We start from the raw sequence: 18,635 nt of genomic DNA, 5'->3' as shown, positions 1-18,635 counted from the left end.
AGAGGCTTCAGGGCAGGTATAAGAGGACCTGGAAAGTTCTGCCAGAGCCAGCTTCCGTCCAGCCCGTCCTCCTCCCTCAGCCCACCTTACCTTCCCTTTCTTGGTGAGGATCTGCTTATAATACAACCAGCCTTCTCTCCTGATATCACTGAAGGTTGCATCTGAGAGGTCAGAGGCTGAGTGTCGTTTAGAGGGGGCATCAGCATCTTCAGAGGTGCCCCAGCTATCTAGAGACTGTAGGGAGAAAACATTAGGCAGTTTAGGGTGGCTCCCATGGCTCCAGCATCTCAGGAGCCTCATGGACCACGGGCAGCCACACGGCCCTGGCGTGTGTCTGGGCTGTACTCTGCTGTGCTGTGTGACCTCATGGGCCTTGCTTGTCCTCTCTGGACTGTTTGTGTTGAGGTCATAAGACTTCATGAAGAAGCCAGAAAGGAGGAAAGGATTAAACCCGACAGCAGGACACATGCCTCCCAATCGGGGCTTCCTTCAGCTTTACAGCCTCGAAAGAATTGAGGAAATGGGGAAGCAATTGTGGCAATAAGGAGTTGGGTAATCAGCAGAAGAGGGAACATCAACAAAGACCAAGCAGTGATGGGACAGGGAATCAAACCCATCAGGAGTTAAACAAGAAGTGATGGTGTCAACAGGAATCCAACCTAGAGCTGGCATGTCCCGGGAGAGTTCAGTAAGCTGAGGAAGTGACAAGGGGAGCCAGGTGGCCCTGAAGGTGTGAAGCTATCAAAACACATGTGGCATGTGAGGAAAGTGCACAAATGACCAGAAGGAGACCGGAAAAGGCACATGGGTGAAACTTCATGGCAAGTCTCAGAGGGCCCTAGTGCTACAACGTTCCCAGCACTCAGGAGGTGATGCAAGAACATCACAAGTTTGAGGCCAGCCTGGATTAAACCCTGTCTTCAAGGTCTATCAAGACCTGGCCTGAGGCTGGAGAGATGGCTCAACTGTTAAGAGCACTGGCTGCTCTTCCAGAGGTCCTGATTTCAACTCCCAGTAACCACCTGGTGGCTCACAACCATCTGTAGTGGGATCTGATGGTCTCTTGAAGATAGCTAAATGTACTCACATAAATAAAATAAATAATCTTTTTTTTAAAGGCCCTGTCATAAGAAACCAAGGGCTGGAGGGATGGCTCAGTGGTTAAGAGCACTGGCTGCTGTTTCAGAGGACCCAGGCTTAGTTCCCAGCACCCACATGGCAGCTCACAACCATCTGTAACTGACCTCCAAAGCAGTAGGCATGAGCATGGCACACATATATACATGCAGGCAAAACACTCAGACACATGAAATGAAATAAATAAACCTAAAGAAAAAAATTAAGAGAAAGAATATAGAAAGATTCATACTGTAGAGCTAATAAACATCTATAGGTCCAGCTATAGGAGGAACCCATGCCTCTGGGGCACCCACACACACACACACACACACACACACACACACACACATGCACACACATACACACATGCACACACAAAAACACACACACACACAAAAACACACACACAAACACACACACACATGCACACACACACACACAAAAACACACACATGCACACACACACATGCACACACACACATGCACACACACACACGCACACAAAAACACACACAACACAAAAACACACACACATGCACACACACACACATGCACACACAAACACAAACACAAAAACACACACACATGCACACACACATGCACACACACGCACACACAACAAGCAAACGTACACAAACACACACACATGCACACACACACACAACACAACATGCAAACACACACATACACACACACAAGCAAACACACACATATACACACACAAGCAAGCACACCCATACACACACATACAACAGGCAAACACATACAAACACACACATACACACACATAATTAAAATTTTTTAAAAGGAATAAATCTTAAAAAAAAAAAAAAGAAAGAAAATAGAAAAGAAAAGAAAGAAATCAAGAGTTGGAAGTTAGGCCCTGAGTTCAATGCCAGCCTGGTCTACAGAGTGAGGCCAGGCAGAGTCACACTCTAAGACCCTGTCTCAAAACAAACTAATAACGATAACAAAAAGAGATATTGCCCAGGCTTGTCCCAGGGAGACAGACAGGGAGAGAGGGAAACAGGGAGAGGAAGAGAAGGAAGGAGAGAGAGAGAGGGAGAGAGGGAGAGGGAGGGCTGCTCTGTGGTTTGGGACTTTCCAGATTGGAGGACAAATGCAGTCTTCGGTTGGGAGGCAGGCCACAGGGTGGCATGAAGATGAAATACAGGAATGAGGGGAGCAGCCAGAGCACTTCACTTAGGGGTCACAGGAATCACAAATATGGTACCCGAGATGTGTAGGACTACCACCCTTCTAGAGATAGCCAGACACACACACAGACACAGAGACACACACACACACAGACGGACACACACATGGACACACACACATGGACACACACACACACATGGACACACACACACATGCACACGGGGACACACACACACGTCATGCTGGTGTCATGCTGGCTTACCCCATCAGTGAAGAAGCTCCGCAGCATTCGTAGGCTTGGCACACGGTTGGGAAGGCGCCTGGGGACCAAGTACTGAAGGTGAGGGCTGTGGATGGCCCAGAATCTCATTGCCCACCAAACCCATGGCTCAGCCTAGGAGAGTAGAAACCACCCCACCCCCACCCCAGTGCAAACATGGGCTCACCGGAGCACTCGGCTCTCATCCCGGAAGGTATTCAGTCCATCATCACAGGACTTGGAGCGCTCCGTGGTGATGGCCAGCAGGTAGGAGGAGCGGCGGCCTGCCTTGATGCTGCCTGAAAAGGTGCCCACAGGAGGCCGCAGGGTTAGCAAAGAGCAGGTTGGCAGGTACCCCAGGAGCCCTCCCTTCTGGTCAGCAGTGGGGCTCTCCCATGGGGCCCCAGAAGAAGCAGACAGACATTGAGAAAAAGACCCACAGGGACCAGACAGCAGAGGAGGCAACACAGGCCAGAGACACTCACTGCAGTCCTGGGAGTAATGGCGGCTGAGGGCAAAGGTGAAGGTTGGTGAGGATGGGCTAGTTCCCAGGACAGGGGCTGAGTTCATGGCACTGGAGACCACTGCAGAGGCAGGGACATGCTTGGCTTGAAGGTCAATGCTGGGGCTGGTGGGCTCATCTGCCAGCAGAGGAAGGAAGATGTGAGGAACACAGGCCAGGCTACCTGGATACCCCAGGGTTACCAGGCCCCAGGCAGCACATACTGTAAACCCCTACACTCTTCCTCACCAGGGCATTTCTGGCAACATGCCCGAGGCCCAGGGTGCCTCGCCCACCAGAGTGTGGTCAGGGAATGTCTTTTTTTAGCAGGTGCTGAGCCTCCCATTGCATCAAGGGCACCGTGGAGTGGCTCTGAGCCACCCTCCTTGGAGTGGGCTCCTATAACACAAGGCAGTATTCGAATCAGATCGTTGGCTTCAGGGCACAAGAGTTTTGTCTTGGCCTTAGAGGGACACACCTGGCAAGAGGCTCAGCTGGAACTTGCTGAAACACGGCTGGACCCTGACACGAGCTGCTGATGGCACCCTACCATCCTTCCTGAACTGTTTCTTAGGTCCCAGGCTGCTCGCTCAGCTACAAACCCACTGGGCCCAGGACTTGAGCCCAACACCACCATCTTCCGTTCCAGGCTTTCTCCACAGCCCATAGACCCAGCCTAGCTTGGCTTGTTTCCGCACAGCCCTAACCTTTTTCTTGTTCTTTTGCATCCCCATCCCCAACATGGAGATGAGGCACCACTCTCTGGGCAACCCAAAAAAGCTGGAGAATGCCTCACCTCTCTGCCTCCTTGCCTCTCCCTCACAGCCTCCTCTGTGGTGAGGGTGAAGTCTGGCTTAGCCTTGAACGGGCAAGGACCACGTGGTCTGGAAGTGCAGTTGGCCCCTCCCACCGCAAGCTCTGCATAGTCCCATCTTTCTCTTTGAACACCCTTCCTCAGACTACCTCAAATCCTTCTTAGCCAAATGTTGTTTTTCCAATATTTTTCCAGTGCTGACCACACCCATCTAGGCCACAGAGCCCTTCCTCATCCACAGAGGCTGTCTGTCCTTTATGCTTTCTGTCCGACCTGCCGTCCACCAGGTAAGCCTGAAGTCTAGCACAGTACCTGATGTAAATATCTGTTGGCAGAATGTAGGAGAGATGGGAAAAAAACAAAGAATGAGAGACACAAAGAAAGGGTAGAAGAACGAGCAAGAGGAAGGAGGGAAGATGGGAGCTAATGATGGATAGATGAACCGAGTGAAGAGCCGAGTGGGCCAGGGAGGAGGACGTATGCAGGAAGGTGGGAGGGCGGGAGGAGAGAAAATGTGGATGGAAAGATAGCTACAAGAATGAAGGAATGGGAGACAGGAGGAAAGAAGCAATTATTGAGGAATGGACAAACAGATGAACAGATATTCAGAACTCAGATGCCCCTATCAGCACGTGGCGCAGACTCGGAAACAGTAGACAGGGAGATGGGACACAAAAGGATGCTGACTGGGACCCTTAGCCAGCCACTTGTAACACCACTCACCAATGAAAGGAATAGAAGCCAGGGAGTCTTCTGTGGTGGCCAAAGGGGCCACCTTCCTGCCTGGGCGCTCCCCTCTGGCCTCTGGTTCTGGGGACTCATCACCAAATCCAAGGTTCATCTGCCTTGCTGGGGTCAGCTGGACCTTGCGACCCGTTGGAGGCTTCTGCCTCAGGACCACCTCATCACGATGATCCTCTGCGGCAGGCTCCAGGGCTCGGGTGCTAGGATCTGGCCGGATGGCCCTAGGTGGTTCAGAGGCCTCTGGTGGGAATGATGCAGGAGACTGGGCCAAGCTGAAGGTGGGAAGTCCCCCAAAGGGTGAGTCCCGGAAGGAGAGGGCATGCAGGAGACCAGTCCGGCGCTGGAATGATGGGCTATAGCTCCGATACCCAATGTACCCGATGTCATCCAGGCCCTGCAGGCCAGATGGGGGAGGGGCCTGGGGCAAGTCCCGAGAAGGGCAAGCAGAGGTGCGGGCAGATGGGCGTTGGGAAGCCCAACCGCAGCGTTCAAGGCGAGGGGACACCAGTGCTCCCGGACCCAGTGCTTCAGCAGAGCGGGTGGCCCTGCTCAGGTAATCGTCTGAGCGAGCTCGGTGCCAACCCTCCTGGCCCAGCTGGCTCAAGGCATCCTGGGAGGTGGAGCAGGGCCATGGGTGGTGGGTAGTCACATCCTCCAACCGGTCCTGGGAGGCACTGCGGGCCCGGGGTGGCATGGCTGGGCACCGTCTCTCCCCCGCCCTGCGGGGTATCTGATTGGACAGCCAGTGTGACAGAGCCTGCTGGCACTCCAGTCTGCTGGGAAGCACCCGGCTGCCGGGCTCTGGGAAGGCACGGGGCGTCCGGGACTCTGAAGGGAGGTGGGGAAAGGCACCAGGGCTTGGGCGGGGCTGGCTCATCCCCAAGGAAGAGTTGTCCAGGTGGGCACGGGTGGCAGATGGGACACGGGACCCTGGGTCACTCCAGGCAGCAGGACTCCGGGGATCCGTGGGTAGTGCTGAGATGGGCTCAGGCACCATAGTGGCCCAGGCAGGGGCCCGGGTTGGCGGGGCATAGGTCTTCCGTGGATAGCAGAGTGGAGGTGGTTCTGGGATGCTGCGGGCCTCTCCAGAATACGGCTCGTTGCCCTTCAGGTAGGCATCCTGGGAGTAGGCCTGGCAGGAAACACAGAGGCATAAGAGCATGAGCAGACTCAGAGAACAGGAATGAGACAGCCCTGGGGTACCAAGGGCCTCAAAAGGAAATGGAAGGGAGATGATTAAGTAGGGGCATCCTGAATGGATGAGGGTGTGCTCCAAGGAGGGTCCTGAAGGGGACAAAGAGGTAAGATATCCTCTCTCTCTCTCTCTCTCTCTCTCTCTCTCTCTCTCTCTCTCTCTCTCTCTCTCTCTCTCTCAAAATAGCCAGTTTTCTGTAAGACTTTTAAAACAAGGACAGCCTTTAGCCACAAACATTCCAACATCTGTTTGCTACGGCCCTCCCCCATCTTGCCCTCCACCGCCTACAGTTCCTTTATGTCCAAAGATGCCCATAGACCCTGACTACAGTTCAGTGGGGAAATGGGCAGAAATCTGTCAAGGTGGTATAGGACCTTAGAAAGCTGGCTAAGGAGTGGGTGTGTCCAAGGAGGGGGTGGTCTGAGGGTAGGTGGAGGCTGGAAGAGTCCAAGGTCCCTTCATTATAGGGTGATGTGAGCTGGGGCCCAGGGCCTGTGCCTTAGAGTGAAGAACATGACCACTTCTTGCCCTCCAGAGGCCAGTTTAAAGAAGGTGCTGGACAAGCTAAGGGGCCTTGGGCCACCTCCTGCCACCCCTAGGCCTGGAATTTGGCACTGGCTGCTGAAGCTGACGCTGCATTACTGAGGAGTGACAGGGCTGGTGCCCAGGCTCAGCCAAAAAAGGAGGCACCCCACCCCCGGGACAGCAGCCTTGTGGCCCTGGCCGAGCCTAGCACTGGCTGAGCAGAGGGGGCCTGTTTCAGCAAAGGGTGGAAGGGTGAGCCCAGTCATACACACATACTACACCACATCAGAGAAACAGCAAGATACACACCCTGAGAGATACACACACAGCACACACAATGAGATACACAAATAACTACCCCTCCAGTCCCAAACACAAACATCATGTGACACGGACCAGCTAACCACACCCCCGCACACTCGGCCCCTCCAGCCTGGCACATACCTCTCCCTCCTGCCATCCTGCTGGCTCCCCGGGCTCCCAGCATCACGGTGGCGGAGGCAGCATCCTGCCAGCCTGTGCCTGCTGCCCGGCTGCCTCTCACCACAGCCCCTGCCCGGCTGATCTGAGTCCTTCAGTCCCCTCAGCCAGCCCTCCCTGAGGTTCCCCTTCTCCCCCACCCGGCTCTCTTTCAGCTGCCTGGCGGTAGGAGGAGGGAGGATGGGTGTGGAGGGGACTTGCCGCGTCGGTGGTGGCGTCAGCAGCTGCCGCCACCCGATTGGCCTCCAGCCTTGGCTCCCAACCACAGGAATGCCTGGGCCCCACCCTCTGGCTGACTGGAGATGGCGGGCAGTGGGAGCTCCCAGATGTTGACATCTGGGGTTGCCAGCCTACTTAGGTCTAGGTCTGGCAGAGTTCAAGGCTGCCGTCCTTGTCCTTGCCACCCCTTGCCCCTGACAGCTGTACTGAGCCAGGGTGCCATGCCCTGCTACTCTCTCATAAAGAGCACAGACAAGCTCTTTAAGACTTAGGGTGAGCCATGCACCTCTCTGAGCCTCCATTCTTTTCCCCTCAACTCCAGGAAGTGCAAGGGGACAATTGAGGTCAGGAACGGAGGTTCCCTGGGGAGGCATCATCATGCCAAGTGTGGCCCTGTCATTACAGTGACACAGCCAAAGCCAGCACAGCAGCTCTGAGCCTCTGGGCTTGGCCCTCAGCCATCCTCTGAGGGGCAGTGACCAAAGGGGCAAGCTAGCTGGCATCTGGGTAAGGAGCCAAGAGACCAAGAACAGGGCACTGAGCAAGGGGAACTGTTCCAGGCTCTAGACACAAGGGTCTGGGCTTGCTTCACACAACACATGAGGGGCAGACCTTTGGGTGGTACCCTCCCAAAGGGTTTTATGTTCTCAGTGTGCTGAGGCACTAGTTGTGATGGGTTCCGAATTCATATCTGAATGATGAATTTGGGATCCTGTGATATCACTAAGCGAAGGTGCCTGAGAGGGGCTGTGGCATGCTGTGACATTTGTAGGCAGCATTTCAATAATGCACCAGTGTGTGCTTATATCACAACAGCATGGGATCCAGACGCATGCAGAGCTTATGCTACAAGACAGAGGTGCAAATGGGGCTACTGTGAGGTCCTACTGTGTGCTACCTGGGTACTGTGGTACACTGGCACAGAGACAGGGAGAGGCCCTGTGAATCCTGCCCTGCAATGCTCTGTGTCTTCTATGGAGCTGAGTTGTACAGGGGCATGCAGGGTTGAGTGTCCTGTTTTGTACCAAGTGGTACCTGTGGCCGTGGGATGTGTTGAGGGGTGGTGTTTGGAGTGTGCATCTACGGACACACCTCCAGAGCCATGTTCCCTCAGGCCAAGTGGAGAGGGGGTACAGCGAACAGGCATCTCTCACAGGGGCAAACAAGAACACACCAGGCTGGCAGGGCCCGCTGGGCCACCCTCTTTTCGGATACCCTGGCAAGAATCCTGCTTACCAAGGCTAGCACCTCCTCTCTCTCTAGCCCAGAGCAGGCTCGTGTGAAGCAAGAAGCAGCCCCAGCCCAGGGTTGGGCCTGGAAGCCCCAGTTGAGCAATGTCTGGCTATATCCTTCTATTTCCTCCCACGGGCCCTCCACGCAGACAGAGGGACTTACCAGCTGGAGAATGTCCTCGTCCTTGGGCATGATGGAGAGCTCCAGGGTGTCATCACTGCAGAGACAGGGAGAGGGTCAAGCAGAGGCAACAGCAGAGGGATCCGGTTGCAGGGCCCAGGCTCAGGGGAGGGGAGTCTAGGTGTCTGCCTGCTACCTTGGAAGCAGGAAGGCCAGACACTCACCTGTTCTGGATCAGACCTATGACCTGGGAATATGTTTTTCCAATGACGCTCTCCCCATTCACTTTCACCAGCCGGTCTCCTAGGGACAAGGGGTGGGATCACATGTGAGAATCCAAAGCAGGGGTGCAGTGTACCCCTGTACTAAGCATGAATGGAAGTGAAAGGAGAGGAACTTCTCCTTCATGAATCCCAACCCAATTAAAAGCACCTCGAGCCCCAGAGGAGTGTTATATCAGGTCACAGACAGGCTCACCTGTGCGAAGCCCCGCCCTATGGGCGGGGCCACCATCCTTCACATTCTTCACAAAGATGGTGTCCATGGGCTCCAGGCGGTGCCGTGGGGAGGGTCCTGGTGGGCATCAGCCAGGTTAGCTGGGGGTGGTTGCTGAAGGTCACACCCATGCACAGCTACACACACAGAGGACACACACTCAGAGGATGATCACACAAGCACAAGCATGCAATGACCCATACATCCACAGGACCTATGCCCATAGCCAGATATGGGCCCACACCAGGAGAAGGACAGAGAGACCTGCCCAAATCCATGAAGTGAGGCTCTGTCCTGGACTAGAAGCCAGACTACACAATATGTGCTGACACAAACAGCCTCTGCCCTTCCAGAGTTCTCGGTCAAGCAGACTTCATACACAAGTCACAAGACAATGGAGAGGGTGCCATACAAGAGAACCCTACAGGCTGACAAGATGGATCAGTGGGGAAAGACACTGGATGTGAGTCTGAATTGAATCCCTGAAACCCACATAAAGGTGGAAGGAGAGAGCTAACTCTGCCAAGTCATTTTCTGATCTCTACACACTCTGCATGGCACATGCACACTCTGGTATTAGCCCGAGCGCACACGCACGCACGTGTACACACACACACACACACACACACACACACACACACGCACGCACTAATAATGTTTAAAAGGAGGCCCCTATCTGGGCTAGAGAGATGGATCAGAGGTTTAAGAGCACTGGCTGCTCTTGCCCAGGGCCTCAGTTTGGTTTCCAGCATGCAGGTGGCAGCTCACAATTGCCACACAACCCTAACTCTAACTCTAATCCCAGGGGACTGACACGGTCTTCTCACACTCTGGCTCCCTGCACATACATGGTACACACACACACACACACACACACACACACACACACTCAGGCACAAATGATCATAAAGTATTTTTTAAAAAGTAATGTGCCTAGCCGTGCAGTGGTGGCACCCGCCTTTAATCCCAGCACTTGGGAGGCAGAGGCAGGCAGATTTCTGAGTTCGAGGCCAGCCTGGTCTACACAGTGAGCTCCAGGACAGCCAGGGCTACACAAAGAAACCCTGTCTTGAAAAAAAAAAAAAATGTGCCTATCAGGTCATGAAGATGCAAGCCGGGGAGGCCTCATCTATATGGAAAGACAACATATCACAGACCAGAGAAATAGCCAATATACTTGTGGCTCCCACTCTTCCTCCTTCTCCAGGGTCAGGGACTCCAAGCAGGGCACAGGATGGATGCTAACTCCTTCACCTGCCAACAAGACTCCCCTCCTGGGGCCTGTGCTGGGACAGTGAACTCCTTTCCCTTCAGTGGCAGGAGAACTCAGGAGGACCACGTCTCTATGGCTGCTCACAGAGGCAGGGCAGGAAAGCTGCCTGTTTGGGGAATTCAGCTTTAAATACCTCGGAGTCTGAGAGCCAGCAAAGGACCCTTAAGATAGCAAGGGATGGGAAGGTGAGTTAGGCTCACATTTTTAATACATACTTTAGGACCCCCCTATTCCTATCAGGACCTCCATTTGTCCATCTATAGGATGAGCCCATGCTCAGGACACCCCAACCCTAATCCACAAGCCCCATGGCCTTAGCCTTGACTTTGTTCTGGGAAAAAGTAAAGAGAGGGTGGAACCAGATGGGTATGTGTCACCCAGAGTCCTCAGTATCAGATGGCTGTGGGAGCGACAGGCTTACGGGAAGACAAGATGGGGAAACCGTGGAGGGAGAACAGAGAATGAGGAGGAGATGCCTGGAGCTAGGCTGGCAGGAACAGAGAGAAGAGAAAGGCTAGACAGGGATAAGAGAAGGGTGGGGCCCACTGGGGTGCAGGAGAGAAACTGAAGTCCAGCCCCGCCCCTGCTCCACCCCTTACCTCCTCCTCCTCCTCCTTCTCCTCCTCTTCCTCCTCTTCCTCCTCGGCCTCCATTCTCTTCCTCCTGCAGGGAACAGAGAGATGGGTGTGGCAACTGTCCAGCCCTCAGCAGCATCAGCAGCATGCTGCACCTGGGCAGCTCTGCTGAGCCACCCCGCCTCCAATCCTTATCTCCTCTCAAGTAGCTAACCGCAGCAGAGATGGGAGAGCTGTCAGAAGCATCCCCAGTCAGGATAAGTGTCCCCAGTAACACACCCGCCCCCAGGTTTCCAAGAACATTCAATCTACCAGAGATCCATGACCTCTTCCCCTAGGGAGCCTGCAGGCCAAGGGAGGAGGTCCCCAAAACACATGCAGAGGACCCAGGCGGACAAAGATAAGCAGCCTGACAAGTGTAAACAGGGCTATCTCTCTCAGAGAATGGGCTGGGAGGCCCGATTAGCAAGAGGGGAGGGTGCACATTGAGCTGACACCAGCAAGCACCAGAACTCGGACTAAAAGCATTCTGGTCTGAAAGGAAAAAAAGAGGGAGCCAGGAAAGGTTCTCTGATAAGCAGAAGTGGGTGTCCGGCAAGGGGCAGGATTCTAGCAGCTAGCTTCAGGGGTACGGAAGGGCTGCTAGGAGCTCCAGGGGTCCATCCTAATGAGGGGAGAGGGTACAGGGGGCATGGGCTTTGGAGCAGAACCAGAAAAGGGTCAGAGTCAGCCGAGTCAGCCGAGCCAGCCAGTGTTGCAGTTTAGAGCTGACCAGACCTTCTGGGTCATCTTGTCTAGGCCCAGACTCTGGGCTCCCTGGCATCCCAGCCCTGCCAAGGTGGGCCAGGAAGGCTGCTGAATGCTGCTGAAGACTGGGCCTCTGCCCCATTTCCCGTGGGAGGTGCATGCCCACTGATTGGAGCTGACAGCATAGACTGCAGCTGGCAGAGACAGACAGATGCATTTGGACGGCTAAGCTCCCTGCACAGGCTCCAGGCAGAGGACTCTGGCCTTCTGTAGCCTGGGGACAGGAGCTTCTCCCAGTCTAGGGTAGGTTCTGGAAAGGGAGGGAGCCACCCTGGCTTGTCTTTCCCAGAAGTGGCTGGTGACCCATGAGAAGGAGAGCCCACCATGCTAGAACACAGCTCTTGTCGCTGCTGGTCTCTCCCAGTGTCCCGAGAGAAGATAGTAGGAGATAGAAAGGAGGGAGGGAAGGGGTAGGGGCTCCAGGAGTGAAGAAGCGACATCCTTGGTCATCTGATGCCACCCACACTATTAGGCCCCACTTCCCTGCTTAGGCATAGCCACAGCCAATGGCTTTGATGATCCTGGGAATCAAAGATTCATACACATAGGAAAGCCACAAAGCATGTGACAAAGATGTATACATACCACACGTGCATGCACAGGTGCAGAGACATGCAGAGAAACCTAATGCTTTGGTTGTGTGGCAGGGTTAAGGTCCCCAAGCAAGAATCCCCCCACAGTTAGGCAGGCTGATCACAGCCCTGGGGGAAGAAGAGAAGGAGTCATAGATTCTCATAGAAATCTGTCTCCTCTGCAGGAAAAGAGGTCGGGAGCCCAGAATGCTACCTGGCCTCCTCCCGTCTTCCACTCTTTGCTTTCAGGGAGGGACCTTCTCTTTCTAGGTGATGACCTTGTGCCAGCCTGAGAAGATCTGGGGCCCTGGTTCCGGAAGCTGTGTTAGGGATGGAAAGGCTCTTGGGGATGACAAAATAGTAGCCCTCAGGATAAACTGAGTTATCGAGGGATGAGAGGCCTGCAAATCCACAGTGAGCCAATCTACAGCCAATCTACATGGGACTGAGTTAGGACTAAAACCTGGACTCTTCCTAGAGAATAAGCTGGGGTCCCTGACCCCTCAACCTAGGGGCAGAAAAAGCTGACCAGGTCAAGAACCAGTGGACAAGTGAATAAGGTGTCCCAGGAGGCCCGGTTTAAGATGGTCATTCCTTTTCCAGAGCCCAGAAGGGGTAAGGAATTTGTCCACAGCAAAATGTCCCAGGCTCGGCTGGCAAGACCTCCTTACAGCTCTCCTCGGAGACTGCAGCAAAAGGAAACCAGGCTGGTCCCCTGGAGTGGCTCCTCTAACAGGGGACTAGGATAGGCCAGCTAGCCTCTCTCTCCCACCAAGCTTCCCTCACAGAGTGGCCAGGCACTGGCAAGCTGGACCTACCTTCAGGCTGCAGTGCACGGCTGACTCGGGTGGGTACACGATGAAATGGCGCAGGGTGAAACCAAAACCATCCTGAAGACTCTTGCGCAGCAGCAGAGTCCTCGGCCCCTGCCAGGGGAGGGGGCGCCCAGAAGAGCACCCATCTCGAGGGCCCAGTGGAAGCTGCAGGAGCACAGGGAGACAGGTGAGTGAACATAGTGTGGTCCACGGTCATGGCTCTCCTCGGAGCCTAGAACCCGACAGGGAGCGCCGCAAGAGCCCAGGCCCCTCCTGGCTCCTGAACCCTTCACCATAGCCTTCTTTCACTCTCTGGAAGCAGAAAGCTTCTTTCCTCGGAGTTTTTCCTTCAGTCTCCTCACAACACCTTTGCCTCCTTGGAAATTGAGCTGGCACACATGTCCTATGCATCGGACCCTGCACACACAGCTTTTCTACATAGGAAGTTGTACATACAACTCTTACACATCCCCACACATACACTGACATACACGAAAACAGTCACAACTCATGCACACAGAATATACCACAAACATAGGCACACATATAAATGTACACATATAAGCCAGGCGGTGGTGGCTTAATCCCAGCACTCAGGAGGCAGAGGCAGGCGGACAGATTTCTGAGTCCAAGGCCAGCCAGAGTGAATTCCAGGACAGCCAGAGAAACTCTGTGCCAAAAAAACCAAAAAAACAACCAATCAAGCAATCAATAATAAAAATAAAAAACAAATGCTCGAACAGGCAGACTCACAGAACCACATGAATACACCATGCAGGCACGCTGGCACAGGTACAGGTGCACATAACCAGTCTTGCATACACACATGCACACAGCTCAGAGCTGCATCTTGGCACTGGCACACAAATGCACCCTCCAGGAGCATGGGATCAAGAGCCCCAAATGGACACCAGACCACTAAAGGAACTTGCTGAGGTTGCAAAGCTCAGCCCAAAGGCCGGGCTGGTTCACCGGAAAGGCAGATGAGAGATACTGTCCAACCCCGCAGGAATGCTTGGGATTCCCCTAGAACGAAAGGCAGCCATCCAAAGAAGAGGTGAGGGGGCCATGGAGGACCATTATCTGGGGCAGGAGGCAGGAGATGACAGAGAAGGCTGCTTGAGTGTCTTTGGACTCCGAGATAAACAGCCAATAACAAGTGTGAGATAACTTGCATGCAGAGAGGCTGACAGAAAAGATGAGTGCCCAGGGAACAAGCCGTGGGAAAAGCAAGAAGACTCCCACAAAGCCCCAAGCCCTCATAGTCACTGGGCAGCTTGGGCTAGCACTCGCCTCTGGCCCAAAGCCCTCAGGAAGCCAAAAGCTTCCCATGACTCCTTCAACAAGCTCCACCCCTTGCTCCTCCTTGGCCTGGGCAAAAACCTGAAGAAGAAGAGATCAGAGGCCCAGGGGTTGGTTTGGACAATGGAAAGCCCATCAGACTTGGGCTGTAAGGAGCTCCCCACTGTATACCCATTGTATGGGAAAGCTGCCCTCCTGCTAGCTGAAGAAAGCTCGCAAACACCTGAAGGCACAGGCATGCTGAGAGGCCCATAGCTGTCCACCCCGCTCAACGGAAGGAGAGCGTGCAAGGGTGCGCAGCGTGCAAGGGTGCGCAGCCAGGAGACTTTGTCGCCAACCTGTAGGCTTTGGGGAGAATGCAGATCCTGAAATCTCAATAAATAAAAGAAAAACGAGACCGAGCAATAGGTTTGCTGACTGTAGTTTCAGAGAACAGAAACATCTGAATGAGGCTCCAGAAGAGGAAGCATTCCACATAGGCTCAGAGCATATAAGGGTTAGGTCGTGAGGGCCCAAGCGAGACCTAGACAACTCCTGGTCCCAGTCCTTGGCAGGGACAGGGACCCAGTGGTGTCCTCTCAGCTCCATTTCCTTGTGGCTACACCCTGGCCTCTTCCATGAGCTCCACATTCATGGGGTCCAAGGATCCCGGAGAACATTCACTGGAAATTCTCTGAGATTTGAAAACACCCCTCCCTGATTCCCTATTTCTGCTGCTAGGAAAGATATCTCATGGGTCCCCAGTGCCTCCCCCACAGAAAACCCTGTTCCCCATATATCATGGGCTGCCCTCCTTCCCACTCCCACCCAGGCTCAGAGCTCAGGGTGTTTGCAGGGCCCATTGTTTTGCTAGTGTCCTGGATTAGGGTTTAAGCCACCAGCTGCCCCAGTGATGAGAAGCGGCTGGGACAGGTCCCCACATGTTCCCCTCCCCTCTCCCTACACACACACATCCTGCCAGCTGCCTGGGGGTGCCACTCCCTGAGGGGACCTGCTGGTAATCCAGGACAGTGGCTATGCCTTCCTCCCACGGTCTCTCCTCATCTGAGCACAGCAACTCCCCCCTTTCTTACTTATCTCTGCCTCTCCATTTCCTCTGTTCCTTTCCTTCCAGCTCAGGTCTCCCAGCCCTTCCAATTAGTCTCTAGAGAATGTCAATAATCCCCCCTGCTACAGCCTGTCAGAGGAGAGGACTCCACAGACCCAGTCAGAGCTGATTGCCTCCCTGTGGGAAGTTTTTTCAGACCTAGCCTCAATCCTTCATGTTACCCTATATGCAAGTTTCAGCTCCTCCCATTTGACCTGGGACAACACTGAGTGGAGAGAGGTAGAGTGGAGAGAGAAACAGAGAGATCCAGCATTGAGAACTTGGAAGACCAAGAAGTACAGCTCAGCTCCCCCAACTCTGCCTCTAACACAGGCACACAGCCAGGGTACAGAATGGGGCCACGGGCATTGTTGATTAAACCCTCCTGGCTGAAATCTCTTTGCAAACACGCTCATCCCGGTGTTTGAAAACAAAGAGACATCCAGAAACACCAACTGTTGTTAAGGAAGGGCCAACAGCCCAGGGAACACACCAGGCAGAAGTGGGCACTCGATGGATTGGCCACATCAGTATTGATTCAGCCCCCCCCCCCGCAACCCCAAACCCACCCCAGCATAAAGAGGTCATTGCAGAAAACACGGTATTGAGGCTGGGCATGGTGCCCACTGTGACTCACGCCTACCAGCTCGGCGGATCCCTAACATCAGAAACACTGCCCCTAGTCCTGCCACTGCCTGCCCTGGGTATCACCGACTGCCTGCTGGGGGTCATTCTGTCACCCCAACTTCCTCTGTCCACTAGGAAACCCTTATGTGCCTCTCTGTCCATGTCCCTGCTGATAGGAAATTAGATAGCAGACCAGAGTGGAACCTACTACTTGGGTTAGTAACCCTATGCTTAGCTCTCATTGTGTCTCTGCCAGCCCCCTAGCTCCAGGATTCCTAATATGCCAGAAACTCCTCCGGTCATCAGCCTCAATTCCATCCTCCCACTGCCTGGAAACCAAGAGATCTGAGCCCACAGGTGCTCAGACTCGAAGTTCCATCTAGCACCCCTGGGAAAGCTCCCACAGAAACGCTCACCTCACTCTGATTCTCAACCTCCTCACACACTCCCCAACTGCAAGGATGTCCGTCTGGGAATGCCAAACACTGTCAACTCGAAAGTGGGTAACCCGATCGCCCACAGCCCCTGACGCCCAGCTCCCGCCCGGCTCCAAAGCTGTTGCTCACCCTGGCCGGACTCAGCCCCAGCGTGCGGCGGTCGCTGTGGCTCAGACAGGGCAGCCAAAGACAGCGTGGCTCCGGGGCGCTGCAGTCCACGCCGACGGCGCGCTCCCAGCACCAGCCCCCGACGCCCGCGCGCTCCACGCGCCACACCGCACTGCCCACCAGAGCAGCCTGCGGGGACCCCCGAGCGCGGTCACCGTCGCGGCCCCAGCGCGCAGTGGGCCTGGCTTCCGGAGCGGGACGTGGGTTGCGGGACTCTGCGGCTCGGCGTCCAGCGGGGGAAGTCCTCGGACCCCCACGCGGCAGGCGGAGCCCAGGGGTCCCAGCCCGCCCCCCAGAGCCGCGGGCCCGCGGCCCAGAGGCCCCGAGGGGGCGGCCAGCCCGCGCGGACGGCGGCAGGACGGCTGGAGCGGGGCCGCGCCTCCCGCGCCGCCCGTGTGAAGGCGCCCGCTGGAGCGGGGCAGGGACAAGTCGCTGGGACAGACACCTCCCCCTCCGGGGCGGCCCCGGCGCCGCGCCAGCCCACCCTCCGCCCCACGCCAGAGGCTTCCAGCGGTCCCTGCTCAGACACAGCACACACCAACGACACCATACAAACACAGGGACTCACTGCTGAGCGATCACACTATGGGGCACATCAACTTTACACTCCTGCAGAAACATGTTCTAGCTGTGTGCCTCACAATACATGGCCAGCATCCCACCACCTGTCCCCCACAGACCCCTCGTAGACCTTCAGTGTGGATATCATTGCTCACATCTAAAGATATTCTTACATCCCTACCCCGTGGGGCACAGCCATTTAAAGGATGACAGGCCTTACAGACCCCCGACCCGGAGATACCCACTTGACCACATACAAGCAGGATGGTGGCAGGCACACACTGAGCAGCACGTGCTTGCTTCAGGACTCTGTGCTCTTCGGTGGCACACACTGCCCATCCAGAATGAGACTGTGAAGTGTATCACTGTGTAAGATGTACTCTCAGGCTGCAGGGAGACCCCACTCCAGACTCCCAAAGGATGTTCATTCCTCTTCCCCAGGACCCTTCCAGGAGCCCTGGCATCACCAAGCAAGAGGAGGCTCCAAGCTGACCACTCCCTCCACACCTTCATAATGGAAAGAAATGGGCACTAGCTGACTCCAGACATTGCCCACTCCCCTTTTCTAGCTCTCCAGGGCCCATCCTTTCCCCCAAGCAGAGGTAAGGCTAGCAATGGACCTGGGCTGTGTGTTCTCCACTGTCACACCCGGAGTTCATGGAAACATTTAGAACAGTTACTGAGAAGGAAATACTCAGCAGAAGGAGACACAAGCCCAGAGCCCATCTAAGAGGGAGAGAGCCACAAGGCTGGGCCGTTTGGAAACACTGGCAAAGCCCATCTTCACTCCCCAGGAAGGTGACCTATGTGAGAGGTAGGAGATCCAGAAAGGAACACAACTCTAGGGAGTGGGTGGGCAGGATGGAGGGAAGGAAGAACAGTGGAGGAAGGGTGGGGGTGAGGCCCAGGGTGGTGGGGACCGAGTCAGCCAGGGAGCGGTTTTGTTCTCCTGTTTCCTGTTTGCTGCTTGTGGGGCCCATGCAGGAGCTGGACCCCCACCTCCACCCTGCGGAAGCCCCAACGGGAAGAGCTGAGACTGCCATGAGCTGAGTCAGGACTCGGGGAGAGGAGAGCAGGAAAGGACCAGTCAGGGACAGCGGGGCAGCCAGGGACAGTGAAGCCGAGTCTACATTTCTCCCAGTCTCTGGAAAACTAGAAAACCAAACTTCTGGATCTGATCACCTCCTGCTCTGCCCCTCCTTGCCAGTTCCTCCCAAAGGCCCGTTCAGAGATGAGGTGGCCATCCCACCAGTTCAGAGACCAGGTAGCCATCCCACCAAGACATCCTCAGCCAAGTGGACTCTGGGGCCAAAGTAGAATGCAGAGGCACAGGGGTGCCCTTGACTCCCTCATCAGTTCTCCTCACTAAGTCCTCCCAACTACCTAACTGCCACCTTATGTAGCTGTGGCTGTCCTGGAACTTGAGGCATAGATCAGGATAGTCCTGAAACTCAGAGAGATCTGCCTGCCTCTGCCTCTGTCAGGCTTCTTCTTCTTCTTCTTCTTCTTCTTCTTCTTCTTCTTCTTCTTCTTCTTCTTCTTCTTCTT

The 18,635-nt window shown here is 54.9% G+C and overlaps 1 protein-coding gene across 9 annotated transcripts in view; it reads right to left on the bottom strand.

Annotated features, from left to right (window-relative positions):
* Positions 1-18,635, bottom strand: part of Arhgap23 (Rho GTPase activating protein 23) — a 102,298-nt gene that overhangs the window by 48,106 nt on the left and 35,557 nt on the right. For 5 of the 9 annotated variants that reach the window (XM_031354975.1, XM_031354973.1, XM_031354974.1 and 2 more), the window contains exons 2-12: positions 12,909-13,070; positions 10,736-10,799; positions 8,846-8,941; positions 8,593-8,671; positions 8,411-8,465; positions 4,576-5,728; positions 3,288-3,437; positions 3,022-3,177; positions 2,724-2,835; positions 2,540-2,597; positions 91-234 (exon numbers count right to left, since the gene is read on the bottom strand). In XM_031354975.1, coding sequence (XP_031210835.1) covers positions 91-234; positions 2,540-2,597; positions 2,724-2,835; positions 3,022-3,177; positions 3,288-3,437; positions 4,576-5,728; positions 8,411-8,465; positions 8,593-8,671; positions 8,846-8,941; positions 10,736-10,799; positions 12,909-13,070 — 2,229 coding nt within the window. Of the gene's footprint in view, positions 1-90; positions 235-2,539; positions 2,598-2,723; positions 2,836-3,021; positions 3,178-3,287; positions 3,438-4,575; positions 5,729-6,760; positions 7,068-8,410; positions 8,466-8,592; positions 8,672-8,845; positions 8,942-10,735; positions 10,800-12,908; positions 13,071-16,487; positions 16,886-18,635 lie in introns of those variants that run through there. The other 4 variants (XM_031354976.1, XM_031354978.1, XM_031354979.1 and 1 more) reach the window with 3 other exon arrangements.

Source organism: Mastomys coucha, unplaced genomic scaffold, assembly GCF_008632895.1.
Source record: "Mastomys coucha isolate ucsf_1 unplaced genomic scaffold, UCSF_Mcou_1 pScaffold5, whole genome shotgun sequence".
Lineage (NCBI taxonomy): Eukaryota > Metazoa > Chordata > Mammalia > Rodentia > Muridae > Mastomys > Mastomys coucha.
This window is presented reverse-complemented; position numbering and strand designations above follow the sequence as displayed.